A 13,600-nucleotide genomic window follows, 5' to 3' on the forward strand; every position below is an offset into this window, starting at 1 on the left:
ATTAAAAGGGGCAAAACTCACTTAACAAATGTCTCGCTTAGCAACAGAAAATTTGGTCTCAATTGTGCTTGTAAGTTGAGGACTACCTGTAATGGCATCCTGAATTCTGGAAAAAAAAATCCAACAGTGGTTAACTTACCAAGAGAATCTGCTTGATTTTCAACTGTTTCATTCACCTTCTTAGCTACTCTGGCAACAGCTTCACCCATTTTTTTCTCCATGCAGGTATGTCGAACCATAAAAATCCTTTAGGGAAGTTCCTACAGCTAAGCAAACAAAAAACAAACAAAAAAAATCAAAACAGGCTCCACAGTGCTAATACCTCACAAAGGGTTAGAAAGCAGCTTTTCTGAAAGAAAGAAAACATTAAGTCAATGTGTGCCTAAAATTTACTGAGGTCTGCTAATGTTTAACAGATTGTTCCTTCTATGAGCTGGACTTTTACAGAGAAACAAATTCAATAAACAGGTGCATCTTGGAACACAGCTCTCCATCCGGAACATGAATGTTCAAAAGAAAGTAAATTTGGAAAAAGCTTATATACTAATGTTGGAAAAAATGTCCACCTGGGTTCAGTTCCAAGTGGGGAGAAATACACTGGAACCATGAAGGCTATTTGGAAAGATGGTTTAATGGTGGACAGGACCACATGATTTGAGGTCCTGGGCAAAATGAGCACATGGAATATATATATAAAAGTGGCTTAGTGTTGTGGCCAATCAGCAGGCTGTGCAGCTAGTAGCTGATTCTGACAGCGAGGAGGCTGGTGTGGTGTTGCGCCAGCAGCCTGTGCAGCTGGCACTCGAGTCAGACAATGAGGAGGCTGGAGAAGATGTGGTGCCAGAGGCAGGGATTCAACCAGGGCCTTCAGAACCTCCAGAAGCTCCTTTAAGTGAAGAGGATGAAGAGGAGGAGCCTCTTCTTGATGCACGGGCATGCAGAGCTGAGAAAAGGCAGGAGTGGCTCCTCAGGAGGAGGTCTCCTCGAGAGTAAGGCTTGGGGCTAATTGGCCACTCCCTTCGCCTATTTAAGGAGGAACGCCGACTGAAGCAATTTTCAGGGAACAACTTAGTTCACTTTCCTTCATGTCTTGAGCTTAGTTCTTTTATCAGTTTCCTGCAAATTGCTTCTGGGCTTTCTGCCAATCCTAGTAAGACTACGATTATTTATTCTTTGGATACTCGTAGGTTGTTAAGAAAGTTAATTAACAGCCTTTGTTTGAAAAAGACTGATTTAATTTAATAAACTAAGGTTTGTACAGACATTGTGTGTGCTGCGTTCTTTGGGGTCCGTAGCTGGGGCAGAACACTTATGACCATTTTTCATACTTACGACTGTTGCAGCAGCCCCATGGTCATGTGACCAAAATTCAAAAGCTTGGCAACTGCTTCATATTTATAATGGTTGCAGGGTCCTGGAATCATATGATCACCTTTTGTGACCTTCTGACAAGCAAAGTCTATGAGGAAGCCAGATTCACTTTACAACCGGGTTACTAACTGCAGTGATTCAGTAACTGTGGCAAGTAAGATCTTAAATTGGGGCAAAATTCACTTGACTGTCTTGCTTAGCAACAGAAATTTTGGATTCAACTCTGGTCGTAAATCGAGCATTACCTGTATGCTTAATTTTAAAGGACAAGATGAATGCATTTTATAGTTTTATCTGTATTGAAGTTATAGGATGGAAGTTATTCTTTTTCTGTATATTTTTCTTTTCTTTTTCTGCACCCCCACCCCCAATTTTGTTTTTTCCTTGACTCACCTTTTTTCCCCTTATTTACTTTCCTGTATTTACAGTTAAACAATCTGTTGACATTTAATAAAGTCTTAGAAAACGAAAAGCATTCATCCAGATTTTAAGAAGGCCAGGATAAAGTAGCCTAATCTTTCATGTCTTTCATTCTGTCTCCTAACTCTAACCGCTTAAACATTTATAGATGTGGGAAGTAAAATATGATCCAATCACACAATGGCGGTGAAAAAGAAACAACTTTAGACAACACTAGTCACGGTGATAAGTGATTCAGTATTTCTGGTTGTTTTTTGTTTTAATGAACAAGCCAGAATCAGAAACCAAGGCCAAAGGACGGTCTCCTTTTATAAGCAAATAAAGTCAATGAATTACCTTCACATACTTGTGGCACTCCAGATCCACAGAACAAAAGAGTTCAGAGTGAAAGCTGAGTCATTTCTGAAGATTCTGGCAGATTCTTCTAAAATGGAGGCCAAAAACCTGTATAATGCTGCCTGTTCAAAGCCGTCAAACCTGAATTCTCTCAAACAGGTCCCTGATTTAAACAAGGGTTTCTGCTTTCATCTGATTTTTAGTTATTTCTTTTTCTTTTTGCTATAGAACAGTGATGACTAATCTTTTTCTCGTGTGCTGAAAGCGTGCGTGTGCGCAACAGTGCACATGCGTGCCAGCACCCATAATGCAATGCGTTCCCCCTGGGCATGTGCGCATGACCCCCCCGTTTCCCCACGCATGCGCACATGACCCCCCTGCCCCCCGTTTTTGACCTAGCAGGCCTGCCTGCAGCTCCTGGGCCCAAAAATGGGCCGTGGGGTGGTGCAGTGCACCCCTCCCGCACTCCCTCCCTACCCCCCCGCACACATGACCCCCTCTGCACAAGTGCATGCGTCTCCCACATGCGCCCCACCAGGGGTGGGTTCTAAATTTTTTTTACTACCAGTTCTGTGGGCGTGGCTTATTTTGTGGGCATGGCTTGATGGTCATGTGACAATTCTTTAGGATTTAGCAGAGGTACTGGTCTACCAGGCTTTTAACTGCTTTCAGAGCTGTACCGGTCTACCCATTTGTTTTTGCAGGCACTGGTCTACCCATTTATTTTTGCAGGTACCGGTCTACTCATTTGTTTTTGGAGGCACCGGTCTACCACCACACTGCCTTTTAACACTGAACAGCTATAGGGCGGCCCTTTGAAGCCCCACGGCAAGAGTTTAAACAGTTTTTTTCCTTCTAGCCGATCAGCTGGGACTCAGGAAGCAGCAATAGATTGGGGGTGGGGCCAAATAAAAGGTAAGAATAACGCGGAGGGGGGAGGCAGGGGGGCGAACCAGTTCACTGACGTCATATCATCACCGCTACCAGCTCAGCGGAACCAGGACGAACCGGGAGGAACCCACCACTGCACCCCACCCCCACGCATCCTGAAGATGGCCGGCAGGAGGCGCATGCATAGAGCTGAGCTGGACAACAGCTCATGTGCCTGCAGAGAAGGCACTGCATGCCAGCTGTGGCACCCGTGCCATAGGTTCGCCATCAAGGCTATATAACTTCACTCCACAGTGATGTGAAATTCATTTGAGCAGGCTATGAGTACATACCCACCTACCTAAAATTAGCAGCATAAGCACTTGCCCAGATCATCAGCTACAACATGGTTGTGGGTCTGAATCTGAAAAAAACCAACACTGTACCAACAGACCAATTTGTGCATGTACATACAATGCATTCAGAAAGTATTCAGACCCCCTTCACTTTTCTCAATTTTGATATGCTGCAGCCTGATTCTACAGTTGTTGAAATTCACTTTTTTTTTCATTAATCTACACCAGGGGTGTCAAACTCGTGGCCCGCGGGCCAGATGCGTCACATGCTGGCTCCGTCCCCACCCAGTTTAGCAAAGGGGGATAACGTCCCGATATGTCATGGTGGCATCACGACGCGAGTTTGACACCCGTGATCTAAACTCAATACCCCATAATGACAGAAGTCCTATACTTTATGGCCAGATTAAATAAACAATTTTCCCTAGCTACAGTAGTATTCAGCACAGCAGGGGCTCCTTAACAGATGTGTAGTTACTGATCTTCTATCTAAACTGCATAGTCTAATATTGCCATCTATGATTTTCAACATTTATACAATCTAACTTCATATTTTGTGCGTGTGAAAGGACTGCATTGTTTGTAGAGAGATCCCATAAAGTTCTGTATTTTTGACCAGTATTGTTTAATTAGTTTGCATATGGCCAAGAATTAGAAGTGACAAAAGTGGACCAGATTAATTGATGGATATAGGTATAAATAATGATTGAGCTGTGTTATGCCCAGATGAACACTTGAGGGCACAAAAGTTTTTTTTTTATATCTTTACTGCCTCCTAGTGGTTGGAAAGAGCAAGTGTACATTTAGGATTGGAAAAAAGCAATTACTGTAGTCCTAACACCCTTCTTCAAGGAAGCATAAGACGCATCCATAATTGTGTGTTCTCCAAATATATCTGGACAGCCACAACAGTTGAGTTTAGTACGCCATCATTCAGTGTTTCCTAGCCTTCGCAACTTGAAGACATGTGAATTTCAACTCCCAGAATCCTCCAGCTGGCTGGGGAATTGTGGGAGTTGAAGTCCACACATTTTCAAGTTGTCAAGGTTGGAAAACATTACCAAAAGTGAACAGCATCCACAGCTTCATTGCCCACAATAGTGTGATGTCACAGGGGGTTGATCCTATGCTAAACTAGCCTAGGATGTACAGGTAGTCCTCGACTTATGACCACAATCGAGGCCAAAATTTCTGTTGCTGAGACATTTGTTAAGTGAGGTTTGGCCCATTTTACAACCTTTCTTGCCCCAGTTGTTAAGTGAATCACTGCAGTTGCTAAGTTAGTAACACGGTTGTTAAATGAATCTGTCTTTCTCCATTGGTTTTGCTTGTGAGAAGATTGCAAAAAGGTGATCACATGACCCTGGGATCTTGCAACCATGAGTCAGTTGCCAAGTGTCTAAATTCTTGATCACATGACCTTGGGGATGCTAAAACAGTAGTAAATGTGGGGAAAAAAAGGTCATGTCACTTTTTGCAGCGCCAATGTTACTTCAAATGGTCTCTAAATAAATTGTTGCAACTTGAGTTAACTACCTGCAGTTAATAGGCCGTGTTTTATAGCATGCCGCTAACTGTATTATCCAATCCAGGCCAAATGCGATTATTCAGCAGATTTGTAGTTCAACCATTTATTTATTTATTTTTTAAGAATCCTGCATACTGTAAACTGCACGAATCAAAAAGAGGGCTGCGAAAATATTTACAGACCCCTCGCATCCTGGACATAAAACTGTTTCAACTCCTATGCTCAAAATGACGCTATAGAGCACTGCACACCAGAACAATTAGACACAAGAACAGTTTTTCCCCGAATGCCATCACTCTGCTAAACAAATAATTCCCTCAACACTGTCAAACTATAAATCTGCATTACTATTAATCTTCTCATCGTTCCCATCACCCATCTCCTCCCACTTATGACTGTATGACTGTAACTTTGTTGCTTGTATCCTTATGATTTATATTTATATTGTTTCCTGATTGCTTATTTGTACCCTGTGACTATTGTTAAGCGTTGTACCTTATGATTCTTGACGAACGTATCTTTTCTTTTATGTACACTGAGATCATATGCACCAAGACAAATTCCTTGTGTGTCCAATCACACTTGGCCAATATTCTATTCTATTCTATTCTATTCTATTCTATTCTATTCTATTCTATTCTATTCTATTCTATTCTATTCTATTCTATTAATCCAGTGGAATACTAGACCTCTCAGCGCAACCTGTGTTTGCATGGTGCAACTGAAAGAAACTTAGCCCACCCACCCCTCCTTTTCCTCCTTAAAAAAAGCCCACCTTTTGCAATTCGTTTGAAGGGGCCCAGTGTTTGGAGAGAGGAAGGACAATGGATTGCGCCAAACACAACCTAACCACAATAAACAGAACGTCCTTCCTCGCTCAGACCGGGAAATCAGCCCGAGTGGAAGACCAACCATCCGCAGGGGGGGGGGGGGAAACCCCAGATTGAGCTACGCAAAAGGACCACAACCGCAGCCACTCTTGATGTTGTACGTGCTGGAACTCACAAGAGCTTCGCATCACTACCGGAAGTTCGAGTTGTGAGTCACCTTCCTTCCCCCTCCCCCTTCATATCTCCGGGAAAGCAGATCCATTGTGCGCTCCAGTACGCTTTATCTCAGGGGGGGGGTCTCCAACCTTGGCAACTTTAAGACTTGTGGACTTCAACTCCCAGAGTTCCTCAGCCAGCAAAGCTGGCTGAGGAACTCTGGGAGTTGAAGTCCACAAATCTTAAAGTTGCCAAGGTTGGAGACCCCTGCTTGCAACGAGCTGTTTCTGCGCGGGGAGAGCCTCCATCCTCTGCGCCCCCCCTCCCCACTTCTGAAGTGCAATTAAGGCTGCGGGGTCTTTGCTCTCTCTCTCTCTCCCCACCTGCCCGCTTGCCCTTTTTTTGCACGCTTACCGCAAAGGCACAGCAGGGTTGCCTTGTGTCCTGGGCGGCTGCTGGAGCGTAGCGCACCGGCGAACCTCCCCCGGCCATGGAGAAGGACGGGAGCAGCTGGGCCTCCGTTTTTAAATCCACCCAGGGTGGGGGGAGGGAAAAGCTCTCCCGACCAGCCGGACGGAGAACAGCCCCGTAGCCCCCCGCCGGGACCAATGATCATCAGCGGTTGAAGCCGGAGGCCCCGGCCAAGCCGAGCGAAGCCAGGCAGAACGAGCGCCCTCTCTCGTGGGTTCCGCGGGAGGGGAGGATTTAAAGGCAAAGCCCGTCCTCGCCCTCTAAATGGAGAGTCGTCTCATTGAATTTCTTCCTGGACGGATCTGTTTGGTGTTCGGATGGGAGACCACGAGGAAGACCGGGGTGGGTGGATGGGTGTGGAAGCATCTTTCAAGAGACATTAAGGGCAACCCCCCCCTTTTTTTTTTTTAAATCTCTTGCCAAGGCAATAAAGGATGTGCTTGAGAAGTGACAGCTGAGTTCGATTTGCTGGCTTTGCCTTTTTCGGTGTAGTTACAACAACCACCACACTTCCTGCAAGTAAATTAATCAACTGAGGCACTGAGGAGAGAGGTAGGTGTCACTTCCAGGATATGATGAACAGGAAAAAAAAAGACGCAGTGAAACAGTCCTGTCTCCATGTGCTTACTTCCCTTTTCCAGAAAAGAGCCACTAGTCCAGTGATGGCTAACCTTTTTGCCGTCGCGTGCCAAAAGCGGGGGTCGCGGGGGCGTCGCGTGTGCGTGTGCCCACATCCATAATTCAATGGGCCCCGCCCTCCCACACATGTGCACGTGACCCCCCCATACTTCTCCCTGCTTTTGGCACGCGATGGCCCAGTGGGCCTAGTAGGTCCGTTTTTTCCTCTCCCCAGGCTCCAGAAGCTTTCTAGGAGCAAAAACAGCCTTCCCTATCCCCCTGAAGGCCTTCCGGAGGTCAGAAACAGCCAGTTTCCCGACTTCCGGTGGGACTGGAAGGCCTGAAAATCAATTGGCTGGTGCATGCATGCGCGCTGGAGCTGAGCTAGGGCAACACTTGCGTGCCCACCAATATGGCTCCGCGTGCCACCTGTGCCATAGGTTCGCCATCACGGCACTAGTCTATAAATATACAGAGCGTGCTTAGTTAACAGAATAACGAGTTGTAGGTCTTCTAGTCCAACCCCCTGCTCAAACAGGAAAGCCTCCACTATTCCATACAAATGGTTGTCCTATCTCTTCTTTAAAATCTCCAGTGATGGGAGCACCCACAAATTCTAAAGGCAAGCTGTTCCATTGGTTAATAGTTCTTAGTACCAGGAATTTTTTTCCTTAAGTTTTAGGTTGGTTCTGTCCTTGATTAGTTTCCACGCGTTGCTTCTTGTCTTGCCTTCATGTGCTTTGGAGAATAGGTTGACGTGGTCGGTCTTGTGGCAGCCCCTCGAATATTGAAATGTCACTCCTAGCCCTTCTTTTCACTAGACTTAGAACTTCTTGGGAGGGAGGGTGTTTATTCCCCCCCCCCAAAAAAAGCTCAGCAGAGTTCCTGAAGAATGCAGTTCATTCCCTCCTAGTTAATAGCTCCATTTCTGGGTTAACTATTAGCTGTTGCAGATGTTGAATTTTGCAAGCTGGTGCAAATGTATCACTTTTTGTTCTCTCTTGGGCATGTCATGCAGGAGAATTCATTGGAGAAAGCAATTATGTTTGGAAGAGTTAGTGGTAAAAGGAAACCAGGCTGTCAAAGAACACGATGGCTGGACACCATCAATACTAACACCAGCCAGAGCATAGAGAAATTCAAAGAAACCGTGCAAGATTGGAAAATGTGGAGACCTGGCCCATAGAATAAGCAAAGTATCTTTTTTCATGTAGTACAGGAGTGACTTTGGAAGCAGTTGCAGTTGAAAGAGAAAGTAAGAACTATAGGTAGTCCTCGATTTACAACCATTTGTTTATTGACCGGTGTTACAGTGGCATGCAACTATGGTAGTCCTCACATTTAAGACTGTTGCAGTATCCCCACAATCACATGATCAAAATTTGGGCTTTTTGCAATCGGCATGTATTTACAGGACTTGCAGCTTTCTGACGAAGTAATTGGGGGATTCATTTAAGGACTGCATGATTAACTTAACTGCAATGATTTGCTTAACTAGAGCAAAATAGGTCATAAAATGGGGCACAGCTTTTTTACTGTCTTGCTTAGCAACAGAAATTCTCCCAATTGTGGTCATACATTGAAGATTATCTGTAAGCAATTTTGTGGCACCAAATATTTGCATAAAAGATAAAGTCTCCTCGGGGCTCAAATTTCATGGATTCATGCGTGTAGTTTTCTAGGCAAGAACATATAAGTGATTTGCTACTTGCTCCTCCCAGGAAGCTGTTTTGACTTTCACCCTACAACAGCCCTGTGATTTCTTAACAAGTGTTACACTTAAGTAATCCAGTCGTGCTTGATTTCTGAGCCCAGACAAGCCAACCAGATGCTGCATACGTAGCCTTTAATTTGAGCTGCTGTAATAAGACAATATTGAACAAGCTGGAACAACTGTCAACAACTGCATTAGAAGGGCAAGAATAATCATATTCTACGGGATGATCATGTCCATTTTCTTGATACTTTGATATAGCTATCAGATACTATATTATATTTCTTCCCTCTTCCCCTTGTTTAAGATATTGAAATATGAAGAAAAAAGCAAATATTGAAATAAAGTTTTAAAAATCAACAAGGACTGCTTCATTTGCATTATTAAAAAGCTACAGTAAAAAGGATAAATTACTTTTTAGTGATAAATCCTCCCCTCCATTTCTGTATCTCCAACCACTAGCCACAGTTTAGCTGTTCAAACTTCATACCAAACATTAGTAAGTGTTGGTTTCTATTTGAATCCTAAAAAAAAAATAGTGCAAATATCTATATCTGCCTTGCTGTGTGGTAGATAGTATGTAAGTGAACTTGATTATCCTTCTGTTCAAGTCTCCATTAGTTTTTGCTAATGCAGCAAAAGTTTCCTGTTCTTGGTCCAAAAGGTCTCACTAACGTGTTCCTAGCCAGATTCACACAGCCCTTCTCCCATGTATTGAAAGAACGTGTTATGAAAGCCTCACAGCAGAAATATTTGTATAACATCATTCGTATGTTTGGCCATGATGAGAGAGGCTGGTGCTTATATTCATGCATAACTGCAAACAACTAAAGATTCTATTGTTAATCTTCTATTCTGTGTGTTCCTCACTTCTACATAATAGATTTGGTGGGTGTTCTGTTTAAGAGCAATGAGTTAAGAAAAGCATAAAACCCACAAATAGATTTAGCATTTTATACTTCCTTCTTTCATCTATCTGTAGCCATGCCTAAAGCTGTTGTTTTAAGGAAGACTGTGAATTTAAAGCCTTGATGAGCAAAGTGAAGTTAGTAAATATAGTTCTCAGAAAGAGTTCTCCTGCACTGAACTGAGGGATCTTTTTTGATTCTTGATGGACCTTACCAATGCAAAATATTTTCTCCACACACCCTCTGCCCAGAGAATTAATCATGCAATCCTCAGTTATGCTTGATTGCTGACTCAAGATTTCTTAATACTCCTCATCATCAGTTTTGTATTCATTTTCATCATGACGCACACACCACATCAAGTTACTGACATTTCACTGACCTGAAAAATGATTTTTTCTTCCTTGGAGAAAAACACTAGAAACATTCATATCTAACTAGATGCTCATGCCTAAAAATAATACAGTATATATTCTGTATTTTTAATGGAATAAAAAATATACTAATTACTCCATAATACCGGTAATATGTTTGTTTCTAAGTAGGGCATGACACGGGTGAATTGTGCCAAGGATCTCTTTCCTCCTATATTCTGGTCACAAGAAAATGAAGGCTGGAGCAAATGGCTCAAACTGAAGTTAGAAATTGTTAAGAATCAGTGAACTGGGGCTCTAAGAAAGCAATAAAAAAAGAGTTACCTTTGGCCTTGTGGAAAAGGACAACAGAGGAAAAGAATATGGTCACCAAATACAGATGCCCACCTCAGTTAAATCTGTATAATATTTTACTGAAACAGAATTGTTTTTGGATATGCTTACACTGACTTAAGAACACAATCTAGTCTTCTTTTTATCTATCAACGTAACCCTTGCTGTAAGAAGGATGTTAGAAATGCAGTTCTTTGAGATGTGCAGCATTGGAACAAGGTGTCTAAGGGCCTCTATCTGTGCCAGTTTTGTCATACTTGTACTGAAAAGCTGTGTGCTTATTTGGAAGACAAAGCCCTGAGTTTAGCAGAAGTGGTTCTAGGTATGCAAGAGTAAGAGATAGCTATGACTCCCCTTGATAGGATTATGTTCAAGATAGGAGTCACTTACAAGTAAGTGACAAGGAATCACTTACAAGAGACAACTACAAGAAGTTAGAGTTACAAGACTGAAAACCTTGATGGGAAGACTGAAGGGCAGTCTGAATTAATTGTATCTGGAGTAGGAAATTACATCCTGGCCACTGCTCCTCATGGCACTATGATATTCAAGAGAAAGCAAAGCTGTTTGGGATAAGAGATAGTGAAGCATGATTCTTGTTGCACAGTTGCAATCCAGCAGATACATTTTTCTGATGGGTAAGAATTTTGCAAGAAAACATTTGTAAAAGGCTAAAAAGCCTAATGATCATCCTAACTTTAAAGTAAAAAAAAGAAAAAATGAGGATTTTATAGTCATAGTTATTTGAAAGTGAATCACACTGAATCAAGGACACTTTCTACTCCTGAGCACAGAAAATTGTGCTGATATAGTGCAGGTCTTTACCTGTTTATGATGATTTTCTCAGCTGAAAACAAGTATAGGTACGAACATATTATGAAAGTTAAAAATGGGGAATGAAAGGAACCTTTATTAAACATTAAAAAGCCAACAGGAATATGAAGCTAAATTCCTACAGTTGACCACAATATGTTGAAGATGAATACAGATAAAATTAATTCTAGGGAGGGATGTTAATGACAAAGATAAGATTGCGAAGGATAGGGGGTGGTGTAAAAGGGTGGTAAAGTATTATATAATGTGATATCAATTTGGATTTTATCTTGGAAAAGCCATGGGGGGAGGGGAGGGTGAAGTGGGGTTAGGGAGGGGGGGGAAAGGGGGAAAAATCTGTATTTGAAAAACTTTTTCAATAAAAAAAAAGATTGCGAAGGATCATGCCTTTAGTACAACATTGAAAAATAATAAGAGAAAGTATATAACTTTCAATGTATAGGTATGGGGATGATTCTTCAGAGTACAGTATCATGAACTGCATGAATCAATCAGTACTAAACCAAGTGGGGATTGATGTTGCCTTGAGACAATGCATTAGCAAGCAGAAACTTGGGATAGGTGAGGCACATGCATGATTGACGAGAAAAAAATTATGTTTGGCAAGTTTGACCAAAGTAGGAAGCAGTAGATAACTGAAATATAAATATTGCGAAAATATCTTTACAAGACCTACACAGTATGAGCAATTTTTAAAGATAGTTCAAATGGTGAGCATTTGTGGAGTCACAAACAGCGAATAAGACTTAGAGCAGTGGTTCTAGGTAGAGCAGGCTTTGGGGGTTGAACGACCCTTTCACAGGGGTCGCCTAAGACCATCCAAAAAGACATATTTTCAATGGTTTTAGGAAGAATTTTATGGTTGGGGGTCACCACCACATGAGGAACTGTATTAAAGGGTCGCGGCATTAGGAAGGTTGAGACCCACTGACTTAGAGGCAACTACCTATAATTGAATTCATAGGTAAGCTTCATAATCGGTTAAAAATTTCCTATATATGATTAGGTGCATTTAGTTTTTCCTTTTCTGGCATTTGTTTTGGTCACTAGCAAGTTCTTAACAATAATTTTGCCATAGACTGATTAATACAAGGAAATAAAGAACTGGTTCATGTTTTGAATCAGAATGTTGCAACCAAGGAAGACATAAATAACAGACAAAAATAACAATTCTAGATTTTACAGAATACCACAATTGTCCCAATTTAACATAATGTAAAAATTCGTAAGTTTTAGCTTATATGAACTATTGTTTAAATATAGACTCTGGGCCTCCAACATCAACTGCTTTCCTGTCTTTTGCTCTGTCTTACCTAATGAAAAGTATGGCATTAGCTATAGATTGATTTCAGGTCTAACAGCCTAAATGAATATTGTATGCTAAATGGTAGATAAGCACAGTGACAGATAGGCCAATTGATTATGCAGTAATGACAGGTCATATGCATTGATTTGAGTGTTCATTTTATTATTTTCCATACAAGCATATGTATATATGAAATGTACATGTGATATATTTTACAACAAAATGGTGCCCATTTGCAAATACTGTGTAAGTCTCAAAACTAAACCTCTCTAAACTTTTGCATACTATTTCAAGATCTTTAAGGTGGAATAGATATTGCTCCAGTATGAAAAATCTATTTTATTATGGCTGGTTCAATGATTATACTACTTGAAAATAATTTGCATCAAAGTCAGCACATAATATCCTGTTCGTACAAAAGTTCACAAAGAAACAGCTTTGTTCTGTTCCTCCTTGTCCTGGCAAGAGACAAGGAGGAACAGTTGGATTGCAACTTTATCTTATCTACAATTATTCCACAATGTCCCATATTCTGTGCTCGCGCTGCCTTATCTATTAAAAATTGCTCTGGGTGAATCTCAAGAGCAAGTTGGAGATTCCAATATTACAGGGTAGTCCTCAACTCACAACAGTTCATTTAGTGACCATTTGGCACTGAAAAAAAGACTTATGACCATTTTTCACACTTATGACCATTGCAGCATCCCTGTAGTCCTTGTGATTTACATTCGTAACTCGCATTTACGACGGTTGCAGTGTTCTGGAGTCATGGGATCCCCCTTTTGCGACCTTCCGACAAGCAGTCAAGAGGAAACTAGACTCACTTAACAACGGTTTTTCTAATTTTTAAGAACTGCAGTGATTCACTTAACAAATGCGACCAGAAAAGTCGTAAAATGGGGGGGGGGAAATCACTTCACTAGTTTCTCACTTAGCAACATAAATTGGGGGCTCAAAATTGTGGTCGTTGAGTACTACCTGTATTATTCCCAATTATTTTAAGGCTGAGGAAATTTGGGGGGGGGAAAGAAACACCTCAAGGGGGTTTATCCAAGAGGCCCCTTTCTGGTTTATAAGCAATCCCGCCTCCCCCAATTCGGGCGTAACGCCACCACTAGCCCGGACGGAGCCGAACAAGGCCTCTGGGGCTAAATGCTTATTCAGACCCGAAGACT

The 13,600-nt window shown here is 41.9% G+C and overlaps 1 protein-coding gene across 4 annotated transcripts in view; it reads right to left on the minus strand.

Annotated features, from left to right (window-relative positions):
* Positions 1-6,646, minus strand: part of LRRC20 (leucine rich repeat containing 20) — a 102,805-nt gene extending 96,159 nt beyond the window's left edge. Inside the window, exons 1-3 of one of the 4 annotated variants that reach the window (XM_034426009.3) lie at positions 6,282-6,534; positions 3,359-3,421; positions 140-266 (exon numbers count right to left, since the gene is read on the minus strand). In XM_034426009.3, coding sequence (XP_034281900.2) covers positions 140-239 — 100 coding nt within the window. In that variant the 5' untranslated portion in view covers positions 240-266; positions 3,359-3,421; positions 6,282-6,534. Of the gene's footprint in view, positions 1-139; positions 267-2,127; positions 2,705-3,358; positions 3,422-6,281 lie in introns of those variants that run through there. The other 3 variants (XM_034426008.3, XM_034426010.3, XM_034426007.3) reach the window with 3 other exon arrangements.
* Positions 6,647-13,600: the final 6,954 nt, after the last annotated feature.

Source organism: Pantherophis guttatus, chromosome 6 (assembly GCF_059756535.1).
Source record: "Pantherophis guttatus breed Tessera chromosome 6, ASM5975653v1, whole genome shotgun sequence".
Classification (NCBI taxonomy): Eukaryota; Metazoa; Chordata; class Lepidosauria; order Squamata; family Colubridae; genus Pantherophis; species Pantherophis guttatus.